The 18,255-nt window shown below is 42.5% G+C and overlaps 1 protein-coding gene across 5 annotated transcripts in view; it reads right to left on the bottom strand.

Moving 5' to 3' along the window:
- Positions 1-8,161: 8,161 nt before the first annotated feature.
- SLC41A3 (solute carrier family 41 member 3) overlaps positions 8,162-18,255 on the bottom strand; it is a 123,189-nt gene continuing 113,095 nt past the window's right edge. For all 5 annotated transcript variants that reach the window (XM_032842815.1, XM_032842814.1, XM_032842811.1 and 2 more), the window contains 3 exons: positions 16,817-16,951; positions 9,934-10,082; positions 8,162-8,694 (listed from right to left, as the gene is read on the bottom strand). In XM_032842815.1, coding sequence (XP_032698706.1) covers positions 8,485-8,694; positions 9,934-10,082; positions 16,817-16,951 — 494 coding nt within the window. In that variant the 3' untranslated portion in view covers positions 8,162-8,484. The remainder of the gene's footprint in view (positions 8,695-9,933; positions 10,083-16,816; positions 16,952-18,255) is intronic.

Here is an 18,255-nt window from a genome sequence, read left to right as displayed (position 1 = left end):
TTAGTCTCCATGTATTTGGGTTCTTTCCAAATTTCCTCTTGTGATTGAGTTCTAGCTTCAGAGCATTGTGGTCTGAAAATATGCAGGGAATGATCCCAATCTTTTGATACCGGTTGAGACCTGATTTAGGACCCAGGATGTGATCTATTCTGGAGAATGTTCCATGGGCACTAAAGAAGAATGTGTATTCTGTTGCTTTGGGATGAAATGTTCTGAATATATCTGTGATATCCATCTGGTCCAGTGTGTCATTTAAGGCCTTTATTTCCTTGTTGATCTTTTGCTTGGATGATTTGTCCATTTCAGTGAGGGGAGTGTTAAAGTCCCCTACTATGATTGTATTATTGTTGATGTGTTTCTTTGATTTTGTTATTAATTGGTTTATGTAGTTGGCTGCTCCCACGTTAGGGGCATAGATATTTACAATTGTTAGATCTTCTTGTTGGACAGATCCTTTGAGTATGATATAGTGTCCTTCCTCATCTCTTATTATAGTCTTTGGCTTAAAATCTAATTGATATGATATAAGGATTGCCACTCCTGCTTTCTTCTGATGTCCATTAGCATGGTAAATTCTTTTCCACCCCCTCACTTTAAATCTGAAAGTGTCTTCGGGTTTCAAATGAGTTTCTTGTAGGCAACATATAGATGGGTTTTGTTTTTTTATCCATTCTGATACCCTGTGTCTTTTGATTGGGGCATTTAGCCCATTAACATTCAGAGTAACTATTGAGAGATATGAATTTAGTGCCATTGTATTGCCTGTAAGGTGACTGTTATTGTATATTGTTTCTGTTCCTTTCTGATCTACTACTTTTGGGCTCTCTCTTTGCTTAGAGGACCCCTTTCAATATTTCCTGTAGAGCTGGTTTGGTGTTTGCAAATTCTTTCAGTTTTTGTTTGTCCTGGAAGCTTTTAATCTCTCCTTCTATTTTCAATGATAGCCTAGCTTGATATAGTATTCTTGGCTGCATGTTTTTCTCGTTTAGTACTCTGAATATATCATGCCAGCTCTTTCTGGCCTGCCAGGTCTCTGTGGATAAGTCTGCTGCCAATCTAATATTTTTACCATTGTATGTTACAGACTTCTTTTCCCGGGCTGCTTTCAGGATTTTCTCTTTGTCACTAAGTCTTGTAAATTTGACTATTAGGTGACGGGGTGTGGACCTATTCTTATTGATTTTGAGGGGGGTTCTCTGAACCTCCTGGATTTTGATGCTTGTTCCCTTTGCCATATTGGGGAAATTCTCTCCAATAATTGTCTCCAATATACCTTCTGCTCCCCTCTCTGTTTCTTCTTCTTCCGGAATCCCAATTATTTTTTTTTTTTAATATATTTTTTAATTTGTTTTATTTTTTGAGAGAGAGAGAGACAGAGTGAGAGAGAGCATGAGAGGGGAGGTCAGAGGAGAAGCAGACTCCCCATGGAGCTGGGAGCCCAATGCGGGACTCGATCCCAGGCCTCTGGGACCATGACCTGAGCCGAAGGCAGTTGCCTAACCAACTGAGCCACCCAGGCGCCCTGGAATCCCAATTATTCTAATATTGTTTCGTCTTATGGTGTCACTTATCTCTCGAATTCTGCCCTCGTGGTCCAGTAGCTGTTTGTCCCTCTTTTGCTCAGCTTCTTTATTCTCTGTCATTTGGTCTTCCGTATCGCTAATTCTTTCTTCTGCCTCATTTATCCTAGCAGTGAGAGCCTCCATTTTTGATTGCACCTCATTAATAGCTTTTTTTTTTATTTCAACTTGATTAGATTTTAGTTCTTTTATTTCTCCAGAAAGGGCTTTTATATCTCCCGAGAGGGTTTCTCTAATATCTTTCATGCCTTTTTCGAGCCCGGCTAGAACCTTGAGAATCGTCATTCTGAACTCTAGATCTGACATATTACCAATGTCTGTATTTATTAGGTCCCTAGCCTTTGGTACTGCCTCTTGTTCTTTTTTTTTTGTGGTGAATTTTTCCGCCTTGTCATTTTGTCCAGATAAGAGTATATGAAGGAACAAGTAAAATACTAAAAGGGTGGCAACAACCCCAGGAAATTATGCTTTAGCCAAATCAGAAGAGATCCCAAATAGTGAGGGGGGGGGGGAAGGGGATAAAAAGAGGTTCAGAAAGAAAAAAAAAAAAGAGAAAAAAGAAAACGAAACAAATAAAAAAAGAAAAAAAGAAAACCAATAATGAAAACATATAAAAAGGAAAAATATATATATTAGATAAACTAGTTAAAAAACGTTATAAAAGAAAAGGGTAAAAGTTAAAAAAATTTGGCAGAAGAAGAGAAAAAAAATTGAAAAAGAAAAAAAATTAAATTAACTGCAAGGCTAAAGAATCATGGGGAGAAAGCCATGAGTTCTGTGCTTTGCTTTCTCCTCCTCTGAAATTCCGCTGCTCTCCTTGGTATTGAAACTGAACTCCTTGGTAGGAGAACTTGGTCCTGGCTGGGTTTCTTGTTGATCTTCTGGGGGAGGGGCCTGTTGTAGTGATTCTCAAGTGTCTTTGCCCCAGGCGGAGTTGTACCGCCCTTACCAGGGGCCGGGCTGAGTAATCCGCTCGGGTTCGCTTTCGGGATCTTTTGTTCCCTGAGCGCTTTCCGTAGAGTTCCTGAGGACAGGAATGAAGATGGCGGCCTCCCAGTCTCTGCCGTGGAGGAGCCGAGAGCCCGGGGCCCCACTCCTCAGTGCGCCCTCAGAGAACAGCGCCCAATTACTCCCGTCACCCTGGCCTCCGGCCGCGCTCCGAGCTGACCGAGCCTGCGACCGGTTCAAGGTAACCCCGAGCTGAGAGTCACTCCTCAGCTCTGTCTCTGTAGCCAGCTTCCCCGTTCTAATACCTGCAAGCTCTGCGACACTCAGACACCCCCGATCCTTCTGTGACCCTGCGGGACCTGAGGCCACGCTGACCCCGCGTGGGCTTCACCCCGGTTAAGCCTCTGGAGCGATGTCCCTGAGCGGAACAGACTTTTAAAAGTTCTGATTTTGCGCTCCATTTCTCCGCCGCTTGCCGGGTGCCGGCCCTTCCCCCCGCGGTCTATCTTCCCGTTGCTTTGGATTCACTTCTCCGCCAGTCCTACCTTTCAGAAAGTGGTTGATTTTCTGTTTCTAGAATTGCTGTTCTTCTTCTCTTCGATCTCCCGTTGGATTTGTAGGTGTTTGCAATCTTTAGATAAGCTATCTAGCTGATCTCCCGTTACCTGAAGTAGTCTCAGCCTGCTACTTCTCCGCCATCTTGACTCCACCCACACTACATCATTCTTAAATATTCTATCCACCAAGAAGATCTAACAATTGTAAATATTTATACCCCCAACATGGGAGCAGCCAACTACATAAGACAACTGTTAATCAAGATAAAGAGTAATATTGAAATGAATACATTAATAGTAGGGATCTAAACTCACCACTCTCAGTAATAGACAGATAATCTAAGCAGAAAAACAATAAAGAAACAAGAACATTGAATGATACATTGGACCAGATGGACCTCATTGATATATACAGAACATTCCACCCTAAAATAACAGAATACTCATTCTTCTCGAGTGCACATGGAACCTTCTTCAGAATAGATCACATACTGGGTCACAAATCAGGGCTCAACCAATACCCAAAAATTGAGATTATTCCCTGCATATTCTCAGATCACAATGCTTGAAACTGGAAATCAACCACAAGGAAAGGTTTGGAAAGAATTCAAACACCTGGAAGCTAAAGATCATGTTGCTTAAAAATGCTTGGATCAACCAGGAAATCAAAGAAGAACTTAAACAATTCATGGAAACCCATAAGAATGAAGACGCTTTGGTCCAAAACCTATCAGATACAGCAAAGCCGGTCCTAAGAGGGAAATACATAGCCATCCAAGCCGCCTTCCAAAAAACTGGAAAATCCAGAATACACCAGCTGTCTTTATACCTTAAAGAACTGGAGAATCAACAACAACAAATTAAGCGAACCCCACACACAAGAAGGGAAATAATCAAGATTAGAGCAGAGATCAATGAAATGGAAACTAGAGATACAGTAAACACATCAATGAAACTAGAAGCTGGTTTTTTGAAAGAATCAATAAGATCAATATACCATTGGCCAAACTAATCCAAAAGAAAAGAGGGAAGGTCCAAATTAATAAAATTATGAATGAAAAGGGAGAGATCACAACTAACACCAAGGAAATAGAAGCAGTCATCAGAAATTATTATCAACAGTCATATGTCAATAAGTTAAACAATCTAGATGAAATGGATGCATTCCTGGAAAACTATAAACTTCCAAAACTGAATCAGGAAGAAATCGACAACCTGAATAGACCAATATCTAGTAACTAGATTGAAGCAGTGATCAAAATCCTCCCAAAAAACAAGAGCCCAGGACCTGATGGGTTCCCTGGGGAATTCGAATGAACTTTCAAAGAAGAAATAACACCTGTTCTCCTGAAGCTGTCTCAGAAACTTGAAGCAGAAGAAAAACTTCCAGATACTTTTTATGAAGCCAGCATTACCCTGATCCCCAAACAAGGCAAAGACTCTATCAAAAAGGAGAATTTCAGACCAATATGCCTGATGAATATGGGATGCCAAGATTCTCAACAAGATTCTAGCTAATAGGATCAAACAGCACATTAGAAAGATTATTCACCTTGACCAGGTGGGATTCATCCGTGTTGCAAGAGTAGTTCAACATTAGCAAATCAATCAATGTGATTGAACAAATCTATAAAAGAGAGAGGAACCACATGGTCCTCTCAATTGATGCATAAAAAGCATTTGACAAAATCCAGCATCCATTCCTGATTAAAACGCTTCAAAGTATAGAGATAGAGGGAACATTCCTCGACTTCATAAAGTCTATCTATGAAAAACCCACAGTGAATATCATCCTCAATGGGGTTAAGCTGACAACCTTCCCTTTGAGATCAGAACGTGATGAGGATGCCTACTCTCACCACTCTTGTTCAACATAGTATTAGAAGTCCTAGCAACAGCAATCAGACAACAAAGAGAAATAAAAGGTATTCAAATTGGCAATGAAGAAGTCAAATTCTCTCTCTTCGCAGATGACATGATACTTTATATGGAAAACCCAAAGACTCCACCCCCAAACTACTAGAACTCATATAGCAATTCAGTAATGTAGCAGGATACAAAGTCAATGTACAGAAATCAGTTGCTTTCTTATCATCATCAATGAAAATAGAGAAAGGGAAATTAGAGAATCGATTCCATTTTCTATAGCACCAAGAATGATAAGATACCTGGGAATAAACCTAACCAAAGAGGTAAAGGATCTGTACTCAAGGAACTACAGAACACTCATGAAAGAAATTGAAGAAGACACAAAAAGATGGAAGACCATTCCATGCTCCTAGATCGGAAGAATAAATATTTTTTAAATGTCTATACTACCTAGAGCAATCTATACTTTCAATGCCCTTCTGATCAAAATTTTGCCGGCATTTTTCAAAGAGCTGGAGCAAATAATCCTAAAAGTTGTATGGAATCAGAAGAGACCCCGAATTGCTAAGGAAATGTTGGAAAAGAAGAAGAAAACAGGGGATATCATGTTGCTTGATTTCAAGCTTTACTACAAAGATGTGATCACCAAGACAGCATGGTACTGGCATAAAAACAGACACATAGACCAGTGGAACAGAGTAGAGAGCCCAGATATGGACCCTCAACTCTGTGGTCAAATAATCTTTGACAAAGCAGGAAAAAATACAGAGTGGAAAAAAGATAGTCTCTTCAATAAATGGTGCTGGGAAAATTGGACAGCTATATGTAGAAGAATGAAACTCGCCCATTCTCTTACACCATACACAAAGATAAACTTTAAATGGATAAAAGACCTCAATGTGAGGCAGGAATCCATCAGAATCCTAGAAAAGAACATAGGCAGTCACCTCTTTGACGTCGACCACAGCAAACTCTTTCAAGATATGTCTCCAAAGGCAAAGGAAACAAAAGCGAAAATGAACTTTTGGGATTTCATCAAGGTCAAAAGCTTCTGCACAGCAAAAGAAACAGTCAACAAAACAAAGAAGCAACCCACGGAATGGAAGAAGATATTTGCAAATGACAGTACAGACAAAAGGCTGATATCCAGGATCTATAAAGAACTTCTCAAACTCAACACACACAAAACAGATAATCATGTCAAAAAATGGGCAGACGACATGAACAGACACTTCTCCAATGAAGACATACAAATGGCTAACAGACACATGAAAGAATGTTCATCATCACCGGCAATCAGGGAGATTCAAATAAAAACCACATTGAGATACCACCTTATACCAGTTAGAATGGCAAAAATTGACAAGACAAGAATCAAATGTTCAAGAGGATGTGGAGAAAGGGGAACCCTCTTACACTGGTGGTAGGAATGCAAGTTTGTACAGCCACTTTGGAAAACAGTGTGGAGATTCCTTAAGAAATTAAAAATAGAGCTTCCCTATGACCCAGCAATTGTACTACTGGACATTTACCCCAAAGATATAGATGTAGTGAAATGAAGGGCCATATGCACTCCAATGTTCATAGGAGCAATTATTGTCCATAATAAGCCAAACTGTGGAATAAGCCAACATGTCCTTCAGTAAGACAAATGGATAAAGATGTCGTTAATATATACAATGGAATATTACTCAGCCATCTGCAAGGATTAATACCCAACATCTGCATCAACATGGATGGACTTGGAGGAGGTTATTGTAAGTGAAACACATGAAACAGAGAAAGACAATTATCATATGGTTTCACTTACCTGTGGAACATAAAGAATAGCATGGAGAACCTTAGGAGAAAGAAGGGGGAAATGAGGGTGGGGGAAATCAGAGGGGAAGATGAACCATGAGAAACTACGGATTCTAGGAATCAAACTGAGGGTTTTGGAGGGGAGGTAGTTGGAGGATGTGTGAGCCTGGGTGATGGGTATTAAGGAGGGTACATATTGCATGGAGCAAAGGGTGTTATACACAAGCAATGAATCATGGAACAGTACATCAAAAACTAATGATGTACTCTATGGTGACTAACATAACATAATATAAAATTATGAAAAATTAAGTTATAATGGGTTAATAAGGAACAAGACATAAAGGTGACTGGGTAGTTCAGTCAGTTTAGCATCTGACTCTTGATTTTGGCTCCAGTCATGTTCTTGGGGTCATGTGATTGAGCCCTGTGTTAGGCTTCATGCTCAGCATGGTGTCTGCTTATGATTCTCTCCTTCTTCCACTCCCCCCACTTGTGTGTGTTCCCTAAATAAATAAATAAAATAAATTTCAAAGAGAAAAAAAAGAAACAGGAAGGAACATTTATTTTAAAAAGTGAGGGCATGGGGTGCGTGGGTGGCTCCGTTGTTAAGCATCTGCCTTCAGCTCAGGTTATGGTCCCAAGGCCCTGAGATCAAGCCCCTCAATGAGCTCCCTGCTCAGTGGGAAGCCTAGTTCTCCCTTTCACACTTTCCCTGCTTGTGTTCCCTCTCTCATTGTGTCTCTGTCAATTAAATAAATAAACTCTTTAAAAAAAGTGACAGCATTATAGAGCAGTGGTTCTCAAACAGAACAACATGGCTTATGAAACCTACACTGCTGAGTTCTACCACAAGACAGGTTGATTTGGCAGGCCTAAGGGAAGGTGGGTTAACAATGTGCATTTCTAACAAGTTTTGATGTGATGTTGATGCTTCTGTGCTGGAGAGCAGAGTTTAAGAAACAGAAACTAAAGAAATACCAAAGGTCTTGTTACTTATAGACCCCAAGCTCATGGTGGTATGAACTATCTTTAAGGACACAAGGGCCAAGTATAATATACTGTATGTTTTATTTTATACTTGTCTAATCATTAAACTCTAAACAGAAGTTTCACATAAACATAAAAAGAAGAAGAAGAGAAAAAAATACCAACAGGATTAAATACTGGGAGCAAATGAAGGATGTACAAGAAAGCACTGTCCTGGGAAGGACTGCATTTGCAGGCACTCCAGCAGAATGGCCCACAATGCTTGGACATGGTGAAAACTGAACTTAAGCCACAGCTCAGTCTTGGGGCTTGGGCACAGAAGGCATCTCATTCCTGCTTCTCCCCAAACCAGGCTGCATGGGCACAGAACAGTGCCAGCATATCTCCCATGTATACTGGACATGTCTCTTCCTTCAGGCCAGAGTCCCCTGCTCTCTACACACACATCTGCACTCATTTGCACTCATCAAGCACATGGGTACACACTTATGTCCAGGAACATGTAGTCATATTCACACACAAACAATGCTTCTGATTTCACCCCTCCCTCACCTTTATAGGCTCAGGTTCCAACTCCAGAGTAAAGATGTGTGTCAGTGTCCTTTGCAGACTGACAAAGGGCCACAGCAGAGTCAGGGTGTCAACCATCTTCCAGAAGACCCAGGCAGGGAGAAACTGTATGCTGTACCCAGCTTGTGTGAAGGAAAGTTCTACTGAGCAACTGAGGCTGCCTGGGCTCATTATGGAGGTCCAGATGCTGGTTCTGAGAAGCCATCCAGCCCTGCTTCACTTCTCAATAACCAGTTGATAAGAAAGCAGAGTGTCAGAAGGCCAGTCCCTAGGAGGTCCCCCAACCCTGTGAGATAGGGGATGCAGTGGTTGTCTGGATCCAGGGCCTGGTGCCACGTCAGCCGAACCATCACTTCTGCCAGGTACAGCAGAATTGTCACCTGGCATAAGAGCAAGCAGACACAAAAAATTACAACTAAGTCAGAAAGCCAAGTGTCACTAAGAAACACCAGCAAATTTCAAAGGCAGACACCAAGGTGGACATGTCCACTCCAACGAGTCCCCTTTCTCCAGCTTTTCTTGGGGTCAATGCCCAACTCTGAGCTCATGCAAAGGCAGGAAGTCCACCCTTACCCATACTTGCCTAGCCTCCTTCTCTGTGGTCAGGCCCTGCTCATGGCAAACTGAGGTGCTGGAAAGACCATCTCTGCTACAGCAGCTCGTTGCACTGTCTTTGGAAACTCAAGACATAGGCCTTATTGGGACTTCAATTTGAATTTGCTGAAGGTCCTTGTATGGGCAGCTTTGGACAATAAGCCTTTCCTGAAAGTGCCACAGGGTAGTGAGCACAGTCCTGGCCTTATTTCAGCGCTCCTCAGTCCCCTGTCCCAGGCACACTCCAGCCCCTTCCTTGCTCCTGCTCAAAACAGTGTCTCAGAGTGTCCCAGCCCACCATTCAGGGTCAGAGAGATGCTACAATTGCAAATGCCCTAACTCAGGGAGATTTGAACACGTCAGTACCTCGTTGTAGCACATGCCTCCTAGAATTGCCCTTCAGTGCCCACAGTTTTCTCTGCCAACAACCTGGGCCCACAAGGGACATCAGCCAGCTAGTCTAGGCAGACAGTCTGCTAAGTACCACCCAGAGGCAGGCACCAGCTTAATCTTTTTCATCATGTCCTTATCATCATTCAGCCCTGACTGAAGTCCATACAGGCCTTTTAGCAACACTCCAGCAGGGGGCTGGTCTCTGCCCACCCTTTCTGTGATGGATGGTGCGCATGGCCTAGTTCCCCAGCTGGACCCACTCATCAACCTGCTTCACGGAAACCTGCTGCCACTTCAGGACCATCCTCTGATCCTCTGCTGAGGAGTGTGCAGTGTTCTATATGTGGTATGGAGTGTGCCCTGTGGGGGGTGTACCCTATGAAGTGTGCAGTGTAGCATGTGCTGTGTGGAATGTGCAGGGGGAAATGTGCAGCACAGAGTGTGGAGTGGCCTCTCTGTCTGGATCCTGCCTTTGTGCTTGAACAAGTTGACTCTTGGAAGATGAGGGCTGTACCCAGCCATGTCCAGGAAACCCCAACCTTATCTCCCCCAGCATCATTCCCAGGATAGGGATACAAATCTTGCTGGCTAACCAGTGAGTGCTGTTTTGATACTGCTATAATCATCCTTACCTGGATCAGGCTTGCTAGCAGATAGAACACCACAAAGATCTTACTGTTTGGGACCAAATGGCCTTCCACCAAGTAGATGATGTAGAAGAAAATCAGATGACCCGGAACCACCAGAAAGAGCAGGACTCGGGCTGATATGGAATTAACTTCTGGAAAAAAATAAAACCAAGGAGATTCTGTGACCTGTTGGGCAGCAGAGGCCACCTTGGCTTATGGCAGTCTCTAGGGAGGCATCCACATTATTTATTTATTACATGGGTGTTTTCTGAGCACCTACTATGTGGCAGGCATGTTCTTGTATATAGGGATATACTCCTGTCCCTTCCCTCATGGAACTGACATTTTAGGGAAGAGAAAAAATAAACAAAACCAGAATCGAGTAGCAGAAACAAACAAACAAGAAAAGTCATTTCAAAGTGACCAGTGCTAGGATGAAAATAAGCCAGGATAATGTGATAGAGAACAAAGTTTATATTAGTAAGATGAATACTAGCGACTTAGAAGTCCTCCAGAGAAGATGACATCTTGGCTGAGATATGAATCCAGAGGAGAGGACTCTGGGCAGAGGCAGAGGAAAGAAAACATGCAAGGGGCTGAAAGTGGAAGAGAGCTCTGGAATATGCATGAACGAAGGCTCAGCATGTGGAATTAGTAATCCAGGGAAGGGCGGCACACTCATGGGGGGCCTCAGGCAGCCCCTTCCTCACGCTTTGCCTCAGGGATGCATTCAGCACATTCTCTTTCGCTTCAGTACTCTAAAAATTCGAGACTCTGCAAAAAGTGTGACTTCCGTGCCCCAACCACACACACTTTAAGAAACTGTACATGTGAATGCAACTGACTTTTCAAACAGAAACAGAGTGTCAATAAAAAGTCTCCATTCGCCTCTGAGTTAATATAGTTCATAAACTAAGAAGAAAGAGGAGGAACAACCATACAGTATAGAAGCTAAAAATGCTACCATAAAATAAGAGGTAGAGAGAGGGTGAGAACACTCAAGAGCTCCAAAATCTATTATTCATGATGAAAAATTAAACATAGTATGAAAAGATTCTTTGAAAAAAAAAAAGTAGAAACAAAACAAATAATTGCTATTGGCACTAAAATTCAAGAAAATCTGTAGAAACACTATATAATAACAATTCAGTGAAATATTCAGATGCTACTACAGCTTCTAGGTGCCCTCCACCACCCAGATCGATATGTTGTAAGTCTAACCCTCAATGTGATGGCATTTGGAGATGATTAAGTCATAAGGGTACAGCACTCATAAATGCCATTAATACTTATAATCTTATTAAAATACCTCAGACACTTCACCCCTTCTACTATGTGAAGACACAGTGAGAAGACAGCTGTCTATGACCTAGGACATAGGCCATCACCAGACAAATATTTGCTAGTGCCTTGACCTTGGTTCCACAAACCACAACTATAAAAAATTAGTTTCTTGTATTTATGAACCACCCATTCTATACTTCTTTTATAGAAGCCCGAACCAAGATAGGTACAGAAATAATAGAGAAATAGAAATAGATTTTCTATACTTCGATGACAAATCAGAAAATACAATGGGAATTTCCCCTTCAAGACAAGATGGCTAGACATATTTCTTCCTATTCCTCCCTCTACATACAACTAAAAAGGACTCTGGACATTAGATATAAAACAAACATAAAATTTGAAAAGGTGGAGAGAAAATGTGGGCTGGCCAGGGAACTGGGCAACATGGAAGTGAGTTCCCTGAGTTGTTGTTTTGGTGTTTTGTGAGAGTTTTGCCTCATATAACCCAGAACAAATGCTGGAGAAGTCAGCAACCCAAATATGTCAATGGGTACAGACAAAAAAAAAAAAAAAAAAAGACTCAACAAAAGCTTTCTCTGTCTAGCCAAAGGTCCAAAAGAGGGACAGCCTAGCAAAACACAGGACAACAACTTTTCTATTCCAGCCGAACATCACAGGAAAAACTACAGCCCAACTTCCATCAGCAAAGGCCAAGTGAGGAGCCTGAACTTCTGACCAAATCTAGGTGGAATCTGGCACTCACCCTTTCTGGTTGAGGTGGGATAGAGAAGGCTGAGCAGAGAGTAAGTGGTACTCTGCCTGTTGGTATTGAGCTCTCTACCCAACCATGTCTGTGAAGGCCATGTGGGCAGCAAAAATAAAGTATCCCTCTCTCTCAGCCAGGGTGGTGTCAAAGGAATGTGGACTCCTCCCCAGCCCATCAGCAAAGAAGTACTCCTCTTCCCCCAGAGTCTGAACAAAGATGGTGGTGACGGTGGGGATGGAGGAGAAACCCGGGCTTCTAACCTCACCTGGCAGTTAGGAAGCGATGTGTTCCCTTTCCTTCAGTAGTGCAGTGTCAGAAAAGGTAGCTGAAAAAGACTTAAATGAGACCCAAAGTTTCACAATATATACCCCGAATGCCTGGGATTCGATCAGAAATCACTTCTTGTAAAAGAAAAAAAGGGAAGGAGGTGGAGAAGTAGGAGAAGCTGTTTCAACCTGTCCCCTAACGTGAGCTATCTACCAGAACACTCTGAACACCCATGAAATCAGCCTGAGATGTGGGATTATACATTTCTAGATCTCTATAGGGGCAGAAGACACCAATGGATGGGTAAAATGGAGCGGGAAAAATTGGACTGATATTGGAAGGTAAACAGAAGGGGGAGGGAGCCACCAGAAGTGACCCACAGGAAAGTAATACCCCAATACAAGAGTGCCCTGGGATTGGGGACCAGCATTAACCTGGAGTCTGGTTTAACCTGGAGTCTGGTTAAAAGCACTCAAAATGAGCAAGAGATCTTAAGGGGCAACTGGTGGAAGTGGGTGGTCACAGGCACGGGCTTAAGCCCACGGACCCAGGAGGGCCAATACCTGTGACCACCTGTGCCAGAGAGAGTGCAGCAAAGCCTCCAGGCCATGGTTCCTGAGCCTCTGGCAAGCATGAGAGAGTCTGGGTGGATGCCAGGCGGTCCTCTCTAGACTTTTGCATGCTGCATGTGCATTGCACAACCGGGCCTGAGCCATGCTCTATACCCTCCCCTGAGAGAGGTCCCTGCAGGTGCTAGCTGGTGGTCTCTCGGACCTGAGAGAGTCTGAACACTCCCAGCCCTGGTGGGCATGAAAATATCAGAGTCCATCTCTGGTTGGGATCTCTCTGGCGGTCTGGACCTGCTCAGACAGCAGCCCCCACAAAGGCAGTCACTGGAAGTGGGCTACATGGACTAATATCGCTCACTGTTTTAGTAGCACCAGGGTACAGAGACAAGCAGGAGCTCCTGCGGCCCCTGAGATGGTGGCTGGGGGCATGATCTGCCCATGGGAGGTGGCAGAGGGGGAGTCTGTGTGTTCTGGACCTCCCAGAGGGGAATAGATTGAGGCTTCTCTCTGAGACAGAGTTCTGGGTGCAGTCTGCTTTCCTCTAAACCTCCCAAGACCTACCAAAAGCCACCAAGGAAAAATAAACAAAAACCAAAAAACCTCCAGAGAACAAAAGCCTGAAAAACCAGTTTCCTCAAAACCCAGCCTCTTCATAGGGGGCAGGAGGACTCAACCCAAGCAAGACTGCTTGAAAAACCATGCGGCAGGCCTCTCCCCAGAAAGCCAGCCAAAAAAATTAGAGGACAACCACCACAGTGTCCCCATAAAATTGTAAAACCCTAATATCAGGGACAAAGAAGATACTAAGCTCCCTGTATTGCCCTAAAACCTATATATTTCATAGACACAACTTTTATTTTTAATTCGTCCCCACAACTCTCATTACTTTAAAATTTTTTTTAATTTTTTTAACCTATTTGCCATCATGAGAGGCTCAATACAACAAATTCCATAATACCTTTTAACTTGAACTTTTTTGATACATACACCTGTGTTTTCCTTTTCTATTTTTTAAAATATTCATATAGAGATAAGCTTCAAGGTCATCCCCTTTCCCCAATCAATGCTACCCCAAATATAAACCAGTTTTAATCCCCCTTTATTTCAGTAAAATTGAATCCTTTAACTAATATATCAAGATACCGCTAGGAAGAATCAAAATAACCTTCCCACACACTGAGGATTTATAACCACCCTCCCATATTTTACTTCTGTCAGTGTTTCTGTGTATTTGTTTTCATTTTGTTTTATACAAATCGTATACTTGGGGTTCATTTTGGCTGCGTTCTATTTTTCTTGTCATTTACTTTTGTCAGTCTTTTTGTCTGTTTTTGTTTCTGTACCTTATAAATCTTACATCTTACACACCCATTCTGGCTGTGTCTTCTTCTTTTTTTTTTTTTCCCCTGCCTTTCTCTTTCTCTCTCTTTTTTTCTTTTTTCTCTCTTTTGGTGGGGACTCCCAATTGCTCAGAAGTATTCTAGGGTGCACCTTGCCTGGATCATGGTTGATACAGTCAGCTACACATCCTCTCACCCACCTCTCACCAAAATCATTAGGAGGAGGAATGCCCAGCAGAGGAAAAATTCAGAGACAGTGCCCTCTCCATCAGAGCTATTGGATATGGACATAAACAGTATGCCAGAAAGGGAATTCAGGCTAACAATTATCCAGGCAATGGTTAGGTTGGAGGAAACCATTAATGACAAAATGGAATCAATTAGGGCAGAAGTGAAAGCCAGCAGGGAAGATGTTAAATGCTATCAATGAGTTCCAGTCTAATCTAAGTCCTCTAGCATTTTAGGGTAACTGAGGCAGAAGATAGAATTAGTAATCTAGAGGACAAACTGATAAAGAAAAAGGATCAGGAGGAGGCCTGAACAAACAGCTTAAAAGCCATGAAAAAAAAAAAACTTAAGGAAATAAATAACACCATGAAACATTCCAACATCACAATTACTGGAATCCTTGAAGGCGGGGAGAAAGAAAGAAGACTAGACGATATAGTAAAAAAAAAAAAAAAAAAAAAATTCTCCATGAAAATTTTCCCACTCTGGGGAATGGAACCAGCACTCATATCCTAGAAGGCAGAAAGGTTTCCCCCTAAGATCATAGAATCTAGAAAGACCTCGAGACACCTGACTGTGAAAATGATGAATCATAATTTTAGACATGAGCCCTTGAAAACAGATAGAGGGAAAAGATTCCTTACGTACAGAGGAAGGTCCATTAGAATAACATCAGACCTGTCCACAGAAACCTGGCAAGCCAGAAAGGCCTGGCAAGACATATTCAGGGCACTAAATGAAAACAAAACAAAACAAAACAAAACAAAACAAAACAAAACCAGGCAGCCAAGAACTTTATCCAGCAAGGCTGACATTCAAAATGGATGGAGAGATAAAGAGCTTCTAAGACCAGCAAGGTTTAAAAGAGTATGTGACCACTAAGCCAGCACTACAAGAAATATTAAGGGGATTCTATAAAAGAAGAAAGAACCCAAGAGTGTCATAGAACAGAAATTTATGGAGACAATCTATAGAAACAAGGACTTCACAGGCAACACAATGTCAATAAAAACGTATCCCTCAATAATCACACTCAATGTGAACACCCTAAATGATCTCATAAAACTGCACAGGATTGAAGACTGGATATGCCGACAGAACCCATCCATATGTTGTCTACAAGAGACCCATTTTGAACCTAAGGATACATCCAGACTGCAAATGAAGGGATGGAGAAGCATCTTTTATGCCAATAGGCCTCATAAGAAGGCTGGGGTAGTGATTCTCATATCAGATAAATTATATTTTAAACTAAAGACTGTAGTCAGAGATAAAGAAGGACACTACATCATTCTTAAAGGATCTATCCATCAATAAGATCTAATGGCAAATATTTCTGCCTCCAATATGGGAGCAGCCAACTACATAAGACAATTGTTAATCAAGATAAAGACTCATATTGATATGAACACATTAATAATAGGGGCTTTTAACACACCACTCTGAGTAATATACAGATCATCAAAGCAGAAAACCAATAAAGAAACAAGAGCATGAATGACACATTGGACCAGATGGGCATCATAGATACATACAGAACATTACACCCTAAAACGACAGGATACTCATTCTTCTGGAGTACACATAGAACTGTCTCCAGAATAGACCACATACTGGGTCACAAATGAGGAATCGACCAACACCAAAAGACTGAGAGTATTCCCTGCATATTCTCAGATCACAATGCTTTGGAACTGGAACTCAACCACAAGAAAATGTTTGAAAGGAATTCAAATGCCTGGAAGCTAAAGAACATCTTGCTTAAGATTTCTTTGGATCAACAAGGAAATCAAAGAAAAACTTAAACAGTTCATGGAAACCCATGAGAATGAAGACACTTCAGTTCAAAACCTATGGGATACAGTAAAGGCAGTCCTAAGGGGGAAATAGATAGCCATCCAGGCCTCCCTCAAAAAAACCTGAAAAATACAGAATTACACCAGCTCTCTTTACACCTTAGAGAACTGGAGAATCAACAACAAATTAAGCCAACCCCCCCCACAAGAAGGGAAATAATCAAGATTACAGTGGAGATCAATAAACTAGGAATTACAGATACAGTAGAACACATCAACGAAACTAGAAGCATTCCACAATTTGTAGTTAAATTCTCCTTTTTTGGTGTGTTTATCTGCTCTTCTGGATTGTGTAAATCCATGTGGGCAAGAATCAGCTTTCTCTGACTCATCACTGCAACCTGACACCTAGTACTTGGCAGACCTTCAATAAATATCTGAATGAATGGATGAATCAACTAGTGGCAGGGGTAGGGAGTCAGGTCTCTGGGAGGAGGAGCTGGCAATGATGATGATCTGGGCTGAGGTCAGCAGTGGTCTCAACATCTGTTGCTATAGAGCAGATTCCAATGATGGTAATTTTTACTTGTGTAAAGAAATGGTCACATGGCCTCTTGAAGACATTAGACCCACCTGAGGTGCAGAAAGTGGAGCATGGGTTAGGCCAGAACTGTTTCATCCACAGGGGGAGGACACCAGGCGTGCTCCACATGTGCAGGTAGGTGGAGATCCGGCTGGTCTGAATGGCCACCAGATTGCCACCAACACCTGGGAGGAGAAAAATAACACCAGTCTCTAAGTTCTATCTCTTGTTTAAGAATATGTCCTCCGGGAACTCTTCCTTGACTGATTCAGCACTGGATTTATCTTCCTCCCCTCCCACTTCAGCACAGATCTTGTTTGGCCCCAAGCATGGGTAAACTGGACCCTGTGAGTGAGGTATCACCTTAGCAGCTATCTCTTATGGTGAAGGAAGTGTGACTGGCAAAGTAGGTTTTTAATACATATTTGTTGGGTAAAGGGAGGGGGTGTACAAGAGGAAGGAGGGAGGAAGGAAGGGCCGTGACAGAAAAGTCTATGGGAGGGTATCTTGATAAGCCATTTAAGGTTGTAGGATGTGACAGGAATCAGATTACAGACTGGAACATCTGAGAAAATGAAAGGGTTTTTTTCTCCTAAGGTGGGAAGGAGACAGAAAAGAAAGTGGGGGACAGCAACAAGGGAGGAGGAGCTATTATATGCAACAGGCCTGGGGCTTGCCGATTGAGGCCCCAGTTTGCACAGGAAATGAACTGTGCCCAGCCCTGCCAGGACCATAGGGCCCAGGTGACAAAGGCCATGCTGAGCTCCCTCTGCAGGGCCAGGATCTGGGGCTGGCAGAGGATGGGGCCTACCCATGGCCATCTCCTTTAGAGGCTGGGCGGGCTGCCCCCATTCTATTTCCTCAGCCCCCTGGGGATTAACCCCTCACTGGGCTGGATGTGCCCAGTGATCTCCAGAGGGAAAAACTAACTACCCTGTATACAAAGAATGGTCTGTGGGCAGAGGACAGCTGAGATCTATTTTGCTAGACCCACACAATTGATTGATTGACTGATTGATTGATTTTATTATGTTCAGTTAGCCCCCACATAGTACATCACTAGTTTTTCATTTAGTGCTTAATGATTCAATAGTTGTGTAGCACTGGGTGTTATGCACATGATTTTAAAAAAAGGAAAAAACTTTAAAAAAATTTAACTTAAATTAATTGCCAGCTTTTCCTAAGAAGTCTGTTGAGGGAACTCCAGACCTCCAGTCTTGCCAGGGAGCAACTGGCTGGTGCTGAGCAGGCCCTGCTCACTCCACATCAGGAACATGCTCTGTAGTGTGCTGTTCCGTCCCACTCCTTACTGCCCAGTTACTGTCACACCTGCTGAACTCATTCAAACTGCATTCGTGGCCCCAGAGGCATCTGAGCTGGTGACATCCAAGGAAATATTTCCAAGTGTTAAACATCAGGAGCTGACTTGGCTGCTGTAGTCCTCTAGGTGGCTGGACCCTCGTGTGAGAGGCCAGCCCTGTCCCAGTTG

Source organism: Lontra canadensis, unplaced genomic scaffold (genome assembly GCF_010015895.1).
Source record: "Lontra canadensis isolate GAN:19392208 unplaced genomic scaffold, GSC_riverotter_1.0 scaffold133, whole genome shotgun sequence".
Classification (NCBI taxonomy): domain Eukaryota; kingdom Metazoa; phylum Chordata; class Mammalia; order Carnivora; family Mustelidae; genus Lontra; species Lontra canadensis.
Note: the sequence above shows the minus strand (reverse complement) of the source record. Positions and strands in the feature narration are given on the sequence as shown.